Raw genomic sequence first — 17,874 nt, 5'->3', positions numbered from 1 at the left:
ATGGAAAGAGCAGACAGGCATAGAACTTAAAGAGAAACTCTTAAGAGGAAAACAAGTATGAAAAAATACTAACTTTAGACTGATTTAAATATACTAGGTGCTGAATTTATAAGATTTCATTATTAAACTTATCTGACACTACTCTAAATACTGGTATTGAAGCATCTTATTATAAAAAAAAAATAAAAGTAACTCAGCTCAAAACATTTCTTTGGAAATGAAAATCCATGTCACAGATCATTATATTTATAACTCAGTGTAGCTATTTAGTAGATAGAAAAGCAGTCAGAATCTCTCGAACAGTGCACATATTTACTTAACTTGCCTTAGCAAAAATCAAGATTTATTGCCTTTCAAGATAAATTTTGACTAAATATTGACTCTTGGTTCTCAATCATTGTTTACCCGAAAGACCAATAAATCTTGACACTTCTCAACTTGAGTTGGAGTCTACTTGGTATTTATTAATTTATTTCATACAATTTATAATCTTAATAACAACATGCCATGAGATTAAACAAATAAACATTATAGAGTTTACCAAGAGAAGAAAGTCTTTAGTTTCTATTTTCTTTTTTTTCCTGCAAAAGCTTTCTTGTTTCCATTTGGTCCGCAGCTCAGGAGAGATCTCCAGGGTGGTTAAAAAAAAAAAAAAAAAAAACTGCGTAGTGACTGCAGTGGCCAGAAGCCCTGACACCAGGGGCATGCAGATGGGTCCCACTGGGCTTTGAGGCTCCTAGTCCTGCCAGAGGGTGCTCCTCCTAAGAGATACTCACCCAGCCCCACGCGCAGGGGCTAGTCATGTGCAATGCATCTCTTGATGAGTTTCACCCCTTCATCCAGGGAGTAACTTTCCATGACATCACAGAGGCAGAGGTCTGTGCGGACAGAACCCAGGGCCCGAAGAGCCCGAAGGGCCCAGCTCAGGGTCTTCTCCAGAGTTTCACACCACCGATCTTGGGAGGGCCTCTGCACGTCCTGAAGAGGGTGCAGCCACCGAGCTAGTTTTACATCTTCAAGAGACAGTCATCGCCCTTGTGTTACTCCCAAGCCACCTGGCAGAAGGGACTCACACGCCCCAGAGCCACAGTGATACAGTGCAACTAGATGCCCATGGAGCCGTGGGTGCAGGAGGCCCACAGATGGCTGACCGGTAGTTGACAGTGGACTCTACCTTGCTGGAATAATTCTGGTGAATCTGGTAGGCAGTGAGGCGCTAACCAAAAAACTGGCGTTGTCCGGTCCTAGTGGCAGAGGGCGGTGAGGGTCCCAGCAGTCACAACTAGAAAGGAGGTTGGGAGGTGGTGAGAGGTAGGAAGAAGGGGTATCCCAGCATCTGTTCCATCCAGACATTGTCAAAACAAGAGACAGATCCATGAGACCACCAGGTGTGCTGCCTGTATTTTCAATCCGCAGTAATTACCTGGCATGATTTTTCCCTTCATTTCTTACTTAAATATAGTACTTCTAGCTCTGTTAATACAACATGCAAATCGAAACTGACTTAGCAATTTAAATATTTCATTGTGGAAAAAAAAAAAGCCCTCAGCTAACAGCTTGGAGAATACTTTTATTTTTTAAATAATTTTATATATTTATGTTATTGGCTGTGCTGGATCTTCATTTCTATGCAGGTTTTTTCTGTGGTGAGTGGGCCCACTCTTTGTTGCTGTGTGTGGGCTTCTCTCGGAGCATGGCTTTTCAGCCCCCAGGCTTCAGTAGTTGTGGCACGTGGGTTTTGCTCATGGGCTTAGTTATTCTGCAGCATGTGGGATCCTGTCGGACCAGGGATTGAACCCTTGTCTCCTGCATTGGCACGCGGATTCTTTATCACTGAGCCACCAGGGAAGCCCTAGAATACTTAAAAATTTTAAACCAATTAGTATTCAGATTAGATTTTTTAAAGATCTCTCTTTGGTTGCCACTGTCCTGCAGGTATAGTCAAGTAACATATGATTGTGCTTAGATGACCTCTGTCTTGAACGGTTGACGGCTCTTGGTCTCAGTTGCCTCTGTCTGTCTTCTCTGGATATAATGTGCACTGAACACTCACTGTGTCCAGGTGCAGTGCTCATGCCTCACGGGTATAACATTTGCCATCTTGCTGTGTTGAAAGGAAAATTCCTTGGTTAGGCACCTCCATTTTGTATGAGAGGAGTTTTTTACTTCTGTTATGTACTTAAGGCTATAGCTGTCCTAGCAATAGTTACAGTCCATTCTACAAGTGCCAGCTTAAATTATCCTAAATATGTGTCAGCTACAGTAGGAACATTTCCTTCCAAGTGTTACTTAGACTTTTTAACATGTGTCAGCCCTCTGACTCTGTAGCCCAACTTTTGGAGTCAGATATTTGGCCAACAATGAGTAACAGTTTCTCTTTACAATCTCTCAGTGCCATGAAAGTCATTTATAGACAAACATCAAATGAAGCCCACTGGACGAAAATTCTTTTCTGATGAACAGAAATGATTTTCAGAATAGCATTAGAAGCAACCAGCCTGTACATTTCAGGAATACAGTTGGGTATGTATATTCCCTCCCAACCATGAAATTTTCATCTCCTGGAGAATTCCCTACCAGAGGACTTAAAACCTTATGGAGAATATAATTTGGAAGTATCACCATTTAGGGGATTCCCAGGTAGCACTAATGGTAAAGAACCCTCCTGCCAATGCAGGAGACACAAGAGACATGAGTTCAGTTCCTGGGTCAGGAAGATCCCGTGGAGAAGGAAAGGGTAACCCACTCAGTATTCTTGCGGGAATAATTCCGTGGGCAGAGGAACCTGACGGGCTACAGTCCACGGGGTCACAAAGAGTCAAGCATGACTGAGCACAGCACACCATCCAAAGTGAGACCAGATAACACAGCGACTACCAGCAGCATATCATATTATTCACATGAGCAGTTAGAGGAAGGACACAATTGATTTTTCTTTATTTCCCCTTTTGTTCCTTTAGTTTCATTTGAGATGCTTATAGGTACTATTTTCATTGTAACAGACAAAATGCATACTCAGAGACATTTGTTTTCATGTGCCGATTCTCCAAGTATTTCTTGTCTTAATTGATTTCATGACTAAGTAGATGTCTCGTACTTTATGGGTCACCACCCGATCCCAGAGTAAGTTGGATGCTTGAGATAGGATTAAGTTTTGGATCACTTATTTCTAAGAAGGTATTTCTCAGTGTCCTTCACCTTTGTCCTCTTCCTGTTGCAATTATGTAGAATCCTGTAGCCTTGGTTCCACCTGTGTTAACTTGTGAACAATGTGTGTGATCAGTCTCTTCTGGAAGCTCCATCCCCTTCGACAGTGGAGGATGCAAGTCTGGAGGCCAGGGTGCTTTGTTCCAAGTTCTCTTTTTTTGCTGTTCAGTTGCTAAGTCGTGCCTGACTCTTTGTGACCCCATGTACTACAGCCCGCCAGGCTTCCCTGTCCCTCACTATCTCCCAGAGCTTGCTCAAACTTATGTCCACTGGGTCAGTGATGCCATCCAACCCTCTCATCCTCTGTCACTCTTCTCTTGCCCTCAACTGCCCTTAGTGGACACCAAAGCTACCTTACAAAAGTCACTTCTTCCCTGTGTCCAGCAATCCTTTGTTTAAACACTGTGCCCAGCTTTATGCTAATACTAGGCTCATGAAACAGAATTTTCTACTGTATACTGAGTGTGACATCTTATTTTTAAAAAGTACTTATTTGACGTTTTCTTAATGAGCCAATGGTTATAGACTGTAAGCTAGGAAAGCTAAGTTCTTTATGCCTTTCCCCCCTAATTCTTGTAAAAGAGTAAGTCATTGAAATCCTCATTTCTGTTTTCTGACCATGCCTTGAGACATGTGGAACCTTAGTTCCCCAACCAGGAATCAAACCCCTGCCCCCTGCAGTGGAAGCTTAACCCCTGGCCCACCAGGGAAGTCCTGTTGTTTTCCTTCATTTTAGAAAATCTGATTCCTAGGGCATTTGATTAGGCTCCAGGCATTCGATCAGTGTTTGCCCAGCACTTCCCATGGCTCACTGTCTCCCCCAGAGAACACCTGGTGGGAGGGAGGAGGCAGGAACTGGGCTGCTTTTGGCGATCAGTCCTTACTTCGTGCACCAGGTAAAAGAGGGAACGAAACTTGCCAGTTTTATTTTTTCTATTTTAACAGAGCAAATGAAAGTTAGTCTGTGCACTCTCTTTCTCTTCTCTCTTTTATAAAAGCACCTTGTCTTCTCTCTGTTCCTGTTCTCTTCTTAGGGCATTTCTTCCTTCCCAATACAAAGTCCTGGATTTCCCCTACCAAATGAGCTGGAGAGGGTAGCGTGGCTGGCTCCACTTAGAATGCATTGGGTGAGTTCTCTCCCTAGTGAATCACCTGGTCCAGACACAGACCTCGTTACTTTTCCCTTGTGCCCATGAATTTTCCACCTGCAGGCCGGGGCAAGGAGGGCTGTAGCCGGGAGCCAGGAAGTAGAGGGAGATGGTTGGTTGGCGTCTCAAGATCTCAGCCTCAGCAACACCTCACTGCAGCCAACTGAGCTAACTAGGTACCCTTGTTAGAAGAAAGACTATGCCCTCGTGGAGAATTATGCCAACATTTCTACTTCAGCCCCCAGCAACAGACTTTTTTGGGTGTCTGTAGTGAAAGGCCCCTTGGGAAATGGACTGTACAAGCAGCAAATAGGATTTTGATTAAATGGTGACATTTGTTTCCCAAAGTGTATCAGAAGGAAGCTAAGCTCTTCAGAACATGTGTTCATTAAAGATTGAAGTGGGGTGGGAAGCAATAAAAAAAAAAAAAGGCCAGTAGGTTCTCTTGTGAGATAGTTTTTTGTTCCTATGAATTGAATACACTCTCTGAAAACTTTCAAAAAGAGACAGGGAAGAATGTATTTGCTTTGATCCTACATGTGGAGTGTTCTCTACTACAAATGCCTTTTAATTTAGAAACATTGTTGAAAAGTCTGTTTGAAAGTACATGAAAATGTAATATGTAAATAAGTTCTAATTAGTTATTTCAGTTAATTATTTTTTTGTCTCTGCTTTGCAGCTCTATTTTTCTTCCTCAGAAGGTCCCTTGTCAGAGTCCAGCTTTGGCCTCCTCCAAAAAATGTGTTTTTCTAGTGGTCATTATTAAGAAAATACGTCCCCCCCACTCCTGTTGACAACCTCATAGTGATAGAGTAAAATCCCAGGGTGTTATGGGGAATCGTTTCAGACAGTTTTAGTCCGCGATTTGCTAGGAGGATATTAAAGCAGGAAATCTTGCAGTTAATTAAAAGAACGGGTGTATCCTTTTTCAAATAAATGGTATCTGTTATTTTTTAGAAAATGAATCTACACCAGGCCACTAACTGGGCTCTAATCTTTCCTGAGTATCCTGTGTTCTTTCAATGACAGATACATTGGATTTGGAGATTAAAATTTTTAATTCTTTCTAAGTCAAATAAGATGCTTCTCAGTGAATGCTCTGGAAAAAAAAAAATGCTGGTAAAATGAACTGTTGTTTCTACATAGTAAATTTTTGAAAATTGACTAAGAATTTAAAATGTTGAGTTTAGAAGCCTAGAAAGTAAACTATGTGACAAATTATGAGCTTTTCACTTAGCAATCTACCCTCCCTCTGCATTTCACTTAATTAGAATCAGAATTTTTGAGCATGGAGGGACCTTTGCAGTCACCTAGAAATCAGGGAACTTTCCTCAGCTTTTACCCACCACAGCCCCTGGTGGTGGTTGGTTGGGTAGAAATGCAAGTTCCTGGGCCCTACCCGAGATTTACAGGGTCAGAATCTCTGGGGCCAGGCTGGGGCTGAGAGGGACTACATTTTTCACAAACATCTCCAGAAAATTCTGATGCTCACTGAACTTGGCAAACCACTGGTTTAGGCTGACTCCTTTATTTTGTGGTGAGGACAGGCAGCCTAGGGACTTTAATGGGTCAGGCTCATCATGTTCCCTTACGAAAGAGCACACTTCCTGACTCTGTGTTGGTTGCTTCTGTCATGTCTGACTCTTTGCGACACTATGGACTGTAGCCCGCCAGGCTCCTCTGTCTATGGGACTTCCCAGACAAGAATACTGGAGTGGCTTGCCAGTGAGTAGCTATTCCCTGTTCCAGGGGATCTTCACAACTCAGGGAATGAACCTGGGTCTCCTGCATTATTGGCAGATTCTTTACCATCTGAGCAACCAGGGTTCCTGACTCTAGACTTATGCTTGTCTGTACACCATGTATCCAGAACACTCCTAAGCACAGGGAGAAGTCGGAACCTTCTAGGTCATTGCTGCTGCTGCTGTTAAGTCACTTCAGTCATGTCTGACTCTGTGCGACCCCATAGACGGCAGCCCACCAGGCTCCCCTGTCTCTGGGATTCTCCAGGCAAGAACACTGGAGTGGGTTGCCATTTCCTTCTCCAGTGCATGAAAGTGAAAAGTGAAAGTGAAGTCACTTGGTCGTGTCTGACTCTTAGCGACCCCATGGACTGCAGCCTACCAGGCTCCTGCATCCATGGGATTTTCCAGGCAAGAGTACTGGAGTGGAGTGCCATTGCCTTCTCCTCTAGGTCATTAGAAGCTGTCAACTTTTAAAACAAAAAAGGTTGAGAGTTTAGTGAACAAAATTGAGTTTATTTGGGAATAGCAGAGGAATTGCTTTGGGACATGCAAACTATGGTGAACCATAAGCAAGTTTGGAGAACAGTGGAGAGGAGCAATTCTATTAGGAAAGGGGAAGCTGGGAGGGGCTGTGTTGAAGGAAAGGTCATTGGACGACAGTGAGTATGCGGGGTTATGGTGTCTTCTCATTGGTTGGATTGTTGACAGACAAGGAAAAAGTCTTCCTTCTTCATGCTTGGCTATATAAAGTAAGCTGCCACAAATAACATGCGCCTGAGACCTCCTCTTTCAGGGCTTCCTACGTCCATTTTGAATGAGGTATTCTGTTATATTCATTTTTGTAGGGTGATTTCAGCATCAAAAGTAGGAGAGCATGGTTCTAAATACGTTATAAAAGTAAAGACACCCAAGAACTAGAGGTAGTTTATGTGCTGCTGCTTGTGTCTCAGCTAAAACAAGTATGAACCCTAGCCATGTTCTCTTTCTCTTTTACGAGCCTGGACACCTGGGCGAAGTGCTGAAGCTGTTTAGCTTATTGAGTTGAACCCTCAGCCTGTTAAGCTTTGAACCTGTGTGCCTGGTTGATATACACATTTGCAGGCTATGTGCTTTCTTAAAAAGCACACTTGTGTATTTTAACATTGCCTATGTATTAGGTTGCATCTAGGAGATAATAGTCGGACACAACTGAGTGGCTTCACTTTCACTTTTCACTTTCATGCATTGGAGAAGGTAATGGCAACCCACTCCAGTGTTCTTGCCTGAAGAATCCCAGGGACGGCGGAGCCTGGTGGGCTGCCATCTATGGGGTCACACAGAGTTGGACACAACTGAAGTGACTTAGCAGCAGCAGCAGCAGGAGATAATAATAAAGTCATTAAAAGTTATAGAATAATAAGCCCAATAGGACCTACTAAAGCATTCAGCAAATGCTTACTGATGTTTCAGTTCAGTTCAGTCGCTCAGTGGTGTCCGACTCTTTGCGACCCCATGAATCGCAGCACGCCAGGCCTCCCTGTGCATCACCATCTCCCGGAGTTCACTCAAACTCATGTCCATCGAGTCGGTGATGCCATCCAGCCATCTCATCCTCTGTCGTCCCCTTTTCCTCCTGCTCCCAATCCCTCCCAGCATCAGAGTCTTTTCCAACGAGTCAACTCTTTGCATGAGGTGGCCAAAATACTGGAGTTTCAACTTTAGCATCATTCCTTCCAAAGAACACCCAGGGCTGATCTCCTTTAGAATGGACTGGTTGGATCTCCTTGCAGTCCAAGGGACTCTCAAGAGTCTTCTCCAACACCATAGTTCAAAAGCATCAATTCTTCAGTGCTCAGCCTTCTTCACAGTCCAACTCTCACATCCATACATGACCACAGGAAAAACCATAGCCTTGACTAAATGGACCTTTGTTGGTAAAGTAATATCTCTGCTTTGCAATATGCTACCTAGGTTGGTCATAACTTTTCTTCCAAGAAGTAAGCGTCTTTTAATTTCATGGCTGCAGTCACCATCTGTGGTGATTTTGGAGCCCAAAAAGATAAAATATGACACTGTTTCCACTGTTTCCCCATCTATTTCCCATGAAGTGATGGGACCAGATGCCATGATCTTCGTTTTCTGAATGTTGAGCTTTAAGCCAAATTTTTCACTCTCCTCTTTCACTTTCATCAAGAGGCTTTTTAGTTCCTCTTCACTTTCTGCCATGAGGGTGGTGTCATCTGCATATCTGAGGTTGTTGATGTTTCTCCTGTTAATGTTTATTATATCCCAAATTCAAACAAGCAAAAGCAAAAAAGCTAAAATAACTTACATTTATTTTTGCAATCTTTTATGGTGTACGTTTCCGCTATAATGGTGCTCCCAAATTTCTACAAGATCACGTTCACTTTCTAAATCATTAGGGAAGATTGAATTCTGTTCAGTATCATTTCAGTGTGAAGTCAGCTTGAATGTCTACAGTGTCTAGAATATGTCAAGTTCTGCTGAACTCTGTTTCACAGTCCATATGTGGCCATGTTTAATGTGTAATTGTTGGAACGGGCAACATATCTGCATAGGGGTATTCACCAAAGTGAAGAGGCAGGTTAGCAGGATCAATTTCAAGAGGCAGGTGAGCAGGTTAGGAGGATCAATTCCAGAACAGCTCTGGGATGTTAAAATCTCTTTATATGCATGAGGCTGTTTATGTGCCAAATAATATTCAGTTTATCGTCTCTTCAACATAAACATTTATTGCTGGTCTGTCATGTGTAAAGCTCTGTGTTAAGTGCTAAGGATAAAAAATAGATCTGAGCAATTTATAGTGTAGTTGTGGCTATACGAGCACATCAAAAAGCACAATAGTTTAAGGAGGCATGCACTATATGCCAAATGAGCACCATGCTCAGTGGGTGCCGCAGATGGCATTCCAGTGTTCAGAGCCTAGTGATGGCACCTTCCACTCCCAACAGAAGCAGCAGATGTGTTTGGTTTTTCCTTATCAATTTTATGCATATCTCAGTCCTCAGCCAATCTGAAAAATAGGAACTTGTTACCATCTTGTTGCTACTCAACCGTAAAGAAGGAGTTGTTCTAGGAAGACAGTATTAAACTCTGGAAGCACAATTCCAATACATTTACTCCCCGTCTTTCAATATCTCTTGTATTCCAAAACAGTGGGATCTAGTTCTCTTTCTGGAGGGTACTTTGTGGACCTGCTTGATGTTGTTTTATTTGTGATGAACATGAAAGCTCTAGGAATTTTCTGATACTTTCATTCATGAATTCATGTAAGTATCCTCTTAGGTTGTCAAACATGTTTGAGCTCCTTCTAGTGGAAATGGGGAGCAACTCTGATTATATTATTATTACTATTAAGAGTAATCTATGTTTCCTGATGGTTCAGATGGTAAAGAATCTACTTGCAATGTGGGAGACCCAGGTTCTATGACTGGGTCAGGAAGATCGCCTAGAAAAGGGAATGGCTATCCACTCCAGTACTCTTTCCTGGAGAATTCCATGGACAGAGGGCTACATAGCCTGGTGGGCTACAGTCCATGGGGTTGCAAAGAGTTGGGCGTGACTGAGCGACTCACACTTTGATTTTGTACCCATTTTATGAAATAGGCTTAATATGAGATTTCTTTGATCAATATAGTTCTTGGCATCCAACCATGAAATGGGCCATGAGGAAGGGTTTCTAAAATGAAATCTGTAGATAAGACATGTCAGAAAAGTGATGCTGGTATATAATGCTGATGACCTGTTCTGGATGTTGTGCTTTGGGTTGATTGTAACAGAATTTCTGTTATCAATAGAATATAGTTCCTCCTAGCTAAAGGTAAATAATGGCTTCTTTTTTGTCAAGGCCATGATTATTACCAGCTTCCCTGTCAGTACCAGGATGGTACTCACATAATCATGGACTTCTTGGACATGAAAAAGACCTTGGCAATCATTTGCAAGCAGTCAGTGGTCTTTAGTGATGGGCAGGATCCGGCAAAGTAGAGATCGAAGAAAAGGATATCATGAAAGAAGTAAATCATGCCAAGATATGGAGGGTGAAGTGAGCACACTGTGTGTATTTGGGGAACAATGAGGAGAGACTTCTCTGACTTCAACCAAGAGGTTCTATTTCCATTGGAGAATCACAGGAGTAGGTAGTTGGAAAGGAGAGGTAGGGGCCAATCAAAGGACACATTCCTTTCACTGATTTTGTCAGCAGAGGAAGGCTACATGTCAGGTTTTAGGTTCATCTTAGAATCAGACAAGTTTAGAACCCAACCCAGTCTCCATCTCTGACTGGCTGTGTTGTGCTTTGTCCCTCAGTCGTGTCCAACTCTTTGCCACCCCATGAACTGTAGCCTGCCAGGCTCCTCTGTCCATGGGATTTTCCAGGCAAGAACACTGGAGTGGGTTGCCATTCCCTTCTTCAGGGGATCTTCTCAACCCAGGGATTGAACTCAGGTCTCCCACATTGCAAGCAGATTCTTTACCATCTGAATCACCAGGGAAACCCTGACTGGCTTGGTGACCTCAAGACAAAATACTTCACCTGGATAAATAAACCTTAGTTTATTCATCTATAAAAAAGAGCTGATAATATCTTCCTCATAGAGTTGTTGCGTGGGTTAAATAAGATCCTATATGAGAAGCCCTCAGCCAAGTGCCTGGTGGAAGTAGGATTTCTGAGGCGGAAGAGAGGAGATGAAAGGGCATTGGTTGTAGAGAGATGGTCTCTGGCTGCTGTGCACAGAAGTGGAATTAGAAGAGATCAGAAATGTACCAGTATCAGCAGTCCCCCAGGAGGCGAAAGGGGCGAAGCTGCCAGGCTAGGAAGGAGGCGTGCATGCTCAGTGACTCAGTCGTGTCTGACTTTTTGCCACCCCATGGACTGCAGCCCACCAGGTTCCTCTGTCCACAGGATTTCCCAGGCAAGAATACTGGAGTGGGTGGCCATTTCCTTCAGGGGATCTTCCCGACCCAGGGATCGAACCCACATCTCCTGCATTGCAGGCGGAAGAAGGGGACGTGTCTGTATATGTATTCTCTGCAATTTCTTTCCTGTTGTTGACTTTTGTTTCACTTGAGGATTGTATAACTTCATTCTACAGTGTTAGAGAAGTACAGTAATCACAGACTTTTCTTCTCCCCTGAACAGGATGCCAGCGATCCATAGGCCTTTCCAACGGGAAAGCCAAGGTGTGCAGCTACAGCGGGTGGTATTACTGCAGCAGCTGCCACGTGGACGACAGCTTCCTGATCCCAGCCCGCATAGTCCACAACTGGGACACTTCAAAATACAAGGTGGGTGCTGAACCTGGGTTCACTGCATAATAGTGATTTTGCTTTTTACTTGTTGTCACGTGGATTCTAAAGAGAATGAGACTTTGAGGCAGACCTGATTAAGGTCATCTCATAAACGCTACAACTGTATGCTCTTTTCCCACTCTATACTATTTCTATTGCATTATTTGGGGCTTCCCTTGTATTTCAGTCAATAAGGAATCTACCTGCAATGCAGGAGACCTAGGTTCGATTCCTGGGTCAGGAAGATCCCCTGGAGAAGGAAATGGCAACCCACTCCAGTATTCTTGCTTGGGAAATCCCATGGACAGGGGAGCCTGGTGGGCTACAGTCCATGGGGTCACCAAAAGAGTCAGACACAACTGAGCGACTAAACCACCATTGCATAATTTCCCTCCCTTCTAGGCTGGGAATCATAGGCTGATAATTTCTACATTTATCTCCAGCTCCAGTTTTGCTACTGAAACTGAGACCTGTGGATTTAATTGCCTGGTGGCATTTATTTCAACTGTGGTTTTCAACCTAGTCATCCTTTAGACCTGTGAACTGGTTAGCTTCGTTGCACAGCGTGTATACCCTTGTGTAAACCAAATTGCATAAATCAAATTTGGCAAGTCAAGGAATCTAACCCCCACTGGAGTCATACTCTAGGTTTAGGACATTTATTTATTTTTTGTGTGGTCCTGGGTCCCGGGACCCAATAGAGAATTCTGTTACCTGATCTGACTAGAAGCTTTCCTCATTCTTCTGCCAGAATATTGTCACGTCTGCCTTGAACGAACCTTCCATGCAAGGTGCTACATACAAAAACAGGCTGTATGATGGGTTTTATACCTCCTTGCTAACAGATGTCTGAGTCTTGCTTTCATTGTAATGGTATTGCCCTGGAGCAACATGGGCGGGAATGGAACGTGTAGCTGCTACCTACCTATCATCTTTGAAGTCTAAACTGAAACTGACCACTCTGAGTGGCCAGTCGGCTTGGATCCTTTTCTGCATCCCTGGGCAGCTCCTGTTGTGCCCAATAATCATCCACATGTCTTTATTCTGCCTCCTCCCTGAGGAGTCCTTCTCAGCATATGCCTCCTACTTCAAGGAGAAACTGAAGATTTGAATTCGAATACCTGCAAGCCTGCCTACATCTGTATCTGTCCTTACTGCCTCCCCTCCTGGGCTGGGAAGAAGAGCCCTTTCCCTCATTTAGAGATCCTCCTTCCACATGTGCTCCCGATACTTTTACCCATCTCAGGAACCCCGGCTCTTTGTTCCAGGGCCGATAGAAGAATGTCCTCCTTGATGAAACCTCTGATGCTTCCTGCTTTCCCCATCTGTACTTTGTTAGTTACTCCCCATGGGCTTCCCTGGTGGTAAAGAATCCCAGTGGTAAAGAATCCGCCTGCAATGCAGGAGATGCAAGTTTGATCCCTGGGTTGGGAAGATCTTCTGGAGGAAGAAATGGCAACCCACTCCAGTGTTCTTTCCTGGACAATTCCATGGACAGAGGAGCCTGGCGGGCTACAGTCCATGGGGTTGCAAAGAGTTGGACACAACTTAGCAACTAAACAATAAGAATTTCTCTCTGTGCCACCACAACACATGTGTGAATCTCTAGAATTGCACTTATTTAGGGGTTAATAGAAGGCAATGGCACCCCACTCCAGTACTCTTGCCTGGAAAATCCCATGGATGGAGGAGCCTGGAAGGCTGCAGTTCATGGGGTCGCTGAGGGTCGGACAAGACTGAGCGACTTCACTTTCACTTTTCACTTTCATGAATTGGAAAAGGAAATGGCAACCCACTCCAATACTCTTGCCTGGAGAATCCCAGGGATGGGGGAGCCTGGTGGGCTGCTGTCTATGGGGTCGCACAGAGTGGGACACGACTGAAGCGACTTAGCAGCAGCAGCAGCAGCAGCAGGAACTTTTGTTCAACAGGCCTTTATCAAAATCCTCTCTCTGCCTCTAATTAGGTGCTTGACTGGTTGAGGCAAATAACTTGAACTTTCCTGAGCTTCCATTTCCTAATCTGTAGAATGAACCCAGACTACCTGGGTTCAAGTCTTAGCTTTGTCACTTAGTAGCTATCTGATTGGATTTCCCTGGTGGCTCAGATGGTAAAGAATTAGCCTGCAATGTGAGAGACCTGAATTTGATCCATACTTGGGTCAAGGAGATCCCCTGGAGGAGGGCCTGTCAACCCACTCCAGGATTCATGTCTGGACAATCCCCATGGATAGAGGAGCCTGGCGGGCTACAGTCCATGGGGTGGCAAAGAACTGGACACGACTGAGTGACTAAGCACATACACAATAGTAGGGATAGTCCCTACTTCTTAAGGATGCTATTTGCTTAAATGAATAATTCACAGAAAACGTCTAGTGCTGTGTCTAGAATGTAAGTAAGTGCTCAGTTAATGCCAGCTTTTACAATGATTGAATATAAGATAACTCTAAATCTCTTTACCTGACATAAAGGCATGTATGATCTCTAGTCCCAGCCTTTCTAGCCCTTCCATCCACTGCCTCCCACCCCTGAGTCTCTTAAGAGCATACTCCTTCCCATCACCCAGTCCTGCCAGGCTGTTTCACACCTCTTGTCTCCTTCTTGCCCTCATTCAAATCCTAAACCCAGTTTAAACGTTCTTTCCTCTCCTGATTCTTCCCTTCCCCTCTGTCACACAGAGTTGTCATTCTCTCCTCTGCATCTTGTACTTGACACTCTGAATACAGGCTATAAATATATTGGCCATGTGTGTAATAGATAAACATTTATTTCTAGGGCAAGAACGCTAGTTGAGTTTTTGGTTTGAACAGTTTAATCTCCTTGGAGCAGAGCTTTGACAGCTGAGATGTGTGTAGAGAGTGAGTGAGTGAGGCAGCCCCAACCCTGTGATCATTGAGGGCTTAGGCTGGTGGCACCTGCCCTCAGAATATGTGCCCATCAGTGGAGCTAAAGCAGTAAAGGTGACACTGAATGAGGAAAGTGAAAAACTCAGGCGTGGTTTAAGAACCCTTGCAGTGGAGAAGGTCCAGGTCTGTTTGCAGTGAAGGCTGAAGCCCCCTGAAATCATCAATCCAGCCATTGCTCAGGCTTATTATAATTTTACTATAAAGCAGATATTTTTGTGGTGGTGGTCCTTCAACTGATAAGGTTTGATTTTGAGAGGACAGGTAAGTAATAAGGTTATTAGGTACCACACTTCATCCAAGAGGAAAGTGTCTTTTGTGAGACCATTCCCTCCTAGGCTTTCAGCGGACAAGGGAAGATTTTTAAATCAAGAACAGAGCTGGTCGATTTTATCTGGATCATCTCTCACTGACATTAAGTAACTGTGTTCCATTTAGTCCAGTGTCAGTCTGTCTTTGCTCAAATGCTGGGGTTTAACTTAATGTTCCTAATTGTGAGGATCAGTTCAAACCTATCAGTTTCCAAGACCAGACATCGTTCTGTTAGAGCTGCCTGCTCCCCCTAATTGCAAGTACGTGACTGGCTTGAATATCCATTTGAAAGAGTGAACAAATGGTTTTGCAGAGCGGAATGAAATCTGTCATTTTAAGCGCTTCCTTGTCTGCCCTGCAGAGTAATAATAAGCCTAATTATTTTTAAAGCAGGATTTCATCTGTTTTTCAGTGTACATCCTGCATATTGAATTGAGCTCCAGGATTACCTAGCAGCTAAATTCTATCCTCCAATTCTACAGCAATTTTTCTAATGAAATTGTTTTTGGACAATGGTGTTTCCTCTTACCCTCCCCCCTTTCAAAAATATCAAGCATGACAAAGAGGTAGTAAGGAAATCAAACTTTGCCTGAACTCTTCCTAAATTGTGCTTTTAAAAAATATTTTTGTTTCCTAGCCTGAACGTGCACATTCCATTTAGCTAGGGGTTTTCCATGTTACACAAATCATTTCCTATCTCTTCATCTTGAGAGGCATTCAAGGCAAGCTCTGCTGGCCTTGCAGAGCTGGAGAATAGCTCACTGATGGGAAAAGCCACTTGTTCAGAGCCACTGGGAGATTTTGAGAACAAATTGTAATTAAACTTAAGATCTCTTGATTCCTCCTCCACTAGTCCACAGCGCCTATTTTAATAAGACCAAGAAGTGTTATGGTTGGAATTGATCTTCTTAAAACTTTGCCATGGTTTTTCATAATAGAGATGGGGGAGAATGCTAGAAGGAAACCTTATACCAAAGCAATCAGTGGTTATTTTACTGTGATTATAGGTGGATTTTTTCCTCCCCTAATCTTTTCTGTTCTGTGAAAGTCGCTCAGTCATGTCCGACTCTTTGCAACCCCATGGACTATACAGTTATGGAATTCTCCAGGCCAGAATACTGGAGTGGGTAGCTTTTCCCTTCTCCAGGGGATCTTCCCAACCCAGGGATTGAACCCAGGTCTCCGACATTGCAGGCGGATTCTTTACCAACTGAACTATTAGGGAAGCCTTCTCCTACTCTTTAGTCTCCAAATTTTTAGTAATGTGATTACATTATTTTTATTAGTTTATAAATTTTAACTGTCACGTAGCTCTGTAGATTCTATTTCAGAAAATTTGTACTAGAAATTAACCTTTTTTTAATACCTCAGAATTATCATTATAAATATGAGTGTTCTAAATCTTGTAACCAATAACTTCAGTGTGGTTTAGCATGGCATGGGAGACTTCTTTCTGTAAGGAAATTACCTTGTACTGCTATACTTTTATTCTTCTTTTTCTGAACATAATATACTTCCACATTTCGAGGTTCAAAAGTACAAAGGACATATACACATGGATAATCTCCTTCCCTTCTCTTCCTCACACCTACCCTGTTCTTCCCATAGGCAACCAAATCACTCCTTCCAGAGATATTTTACATACATGTGTTTTACACAAAAATGGCAATAGGCAATATAGTGTACATGCTGCTCTTAGAAAACATTCCATTTAGATCATAAAACTCTTCCTTGGGCTTTTTAAAAATAGCCATTCCATATTCCACCATGAATTTAACACACCAATTTTCCAACTTCTTTTGATCAGCATTAAGGTTTTCTCAGTCTTTCTAATATGACAGTGATTCTGTGAATAACTTTATACATTATTTCGAATGTAAGTTCTTTGATTCATGAATGGGACTCTCTGTAGGTAACTTCCTAGACGTAATATGTACACCTATGAGTTTGATAGATGTTGCCAAATCGCTTTGCATCAGGTTGTATGCTGTACTTTAATATCTCCTTGCAGGTCCTTCCTTCCCTTAGTACCAGGATGTCAGCTGTCACCTCTGCTGTCACTGTGCTGCCTCTAGCTGTCCTTCCCCTTTCCTACTTTATTAATTCTAAATATGTTGTGAACTTAGAAACAAAGAATCAAACTGATAGAAGTATGTGGTTCAGAGTCACGGCCAGAGCCCTGTAAAGTACTCATTCATCTGTTCAGCAAATGTTTACTGAACACTTACTATGCTCACCATTCTAGGCGTTAGGACATGTGTTCCGCATCATGAATTTCAGGTGATAAAAGACAGTAAACAAATGTACAAATAAGTGACTTCTAGATAAATGAATTGTCATTGGACTTTAGTTTTGTTTTAGAGTTAAAGACACATGGAAACCCACACACCGGTGTACTGCCTCCTTAAATTATGGGTTCTTCTCCATTGGTAGCCCACTTGCTTTCTATTTGACTGGAGAGGAGAGAGGAACAGAACAGGAACTGGGATCTCCTCTTTTAAAGAGTGATGAACAGACAGTTGGTGGAGTTATTTAAAAAAGAACTGTGAATGTAAACAATGCTAACAAGCACAGAGCAGTGTGTCCCCACATCTGAGTTTTGGCTCGAGATCTACCATGAGCTGACCACAGAGAAGTCATTTAAGTTCTCGGGACTCAATTTTCTATTAAGTGCAGGTAATGGTAGAGAAAGAGGTCCCTTCCTCCAGATGATGAGGGGAACCGTGGGTGACTCATTTCTCACCACCCCCTACCCCTCACTACAGTCTGCATGACATTAACCAGCTGCCCTGTCTGTAGCCAGATTGGTTGGAAAGTGGCTGGGTTCAGCAGGTTTTCTCTAGTACTCCATGTCCCAGAGTTTTAATATGTTAACACGCTGCACTTTGAATCATCAAGAGAAGAATGTGGCATGTGCCATATTTTTTGTTGGACCTTAGAGGATCTTTTCTATATGACTGGTATTCCTTGGGACACAGGTTAAGAAAAAACTGAACTAGATTATCTGTTGTTCAGTTGCTCAGTCGTGTCCAACTCTTTGAGACCCCATGGACTGCAGCATGCCAGGCTTCCCTGTCCCTCACCATCTTCCAGAGTTTGCTCAAACTCATCTCCATTGAGTCAGTGATGCCATCCAACCATATTGTCCTCTATCATCCGCTTCTCTTCCTGCCTTCAGTCTTTCCCAGCATCAGGGTCTTTTCTAATGAGTCAGGTATTCGGATCAGGTGGCCAAAGTATTGGAGCTTCAGCAGCAGTCCTTCCAATGAAT

The 17,874-nt window shown here is 43.2% G+C and overlaps 1 protein-coding gene across 2 annotated transcripts in view; it reads left to right on the top strand.

Annotated features, from left to right (window-relative positions):
* PLEKHM3 (pleckstrin homology domain containing M3) overlaps positions 1-17,874 on the top strand; it is a 223,268-nt gene that overhangs the window by 73,238 nt on the left and 132,156 nt on the right. For both annotated transcript variants that reach the window (XM_024975644.2, NM_001206217.1), the window contains exon 4: positions 11,241-11,386. In XM_024975644.2, coding sequence (XP_024831412.1) covers positions 11,241-11,386 — 146 coding nt within the window. The remainder of the gene's footprint in view (positions 1-11,240; positions 11,387-17,874) is intronic.

Source organism: Bos taurus, chromosome 2 (genome assembly GCF_002263795.3).
Source record: "Bos taurus isolate L1 Dominette 01449 registration number 42190680 breed Hereford chromosome 2, ARS-UCD2.0, whole genome shotgun sequence".
NCBI lineage: Eukaryota > Metazoa > Chordata > Mammalia > Artiodactyla > Bovidae > Bos > Bos taurus.
The sequence above is the reverse complement of the archived record's forward strand: the minus strand, read 5'-3'. Positions and strand labels throughout refer to the sequence as shown.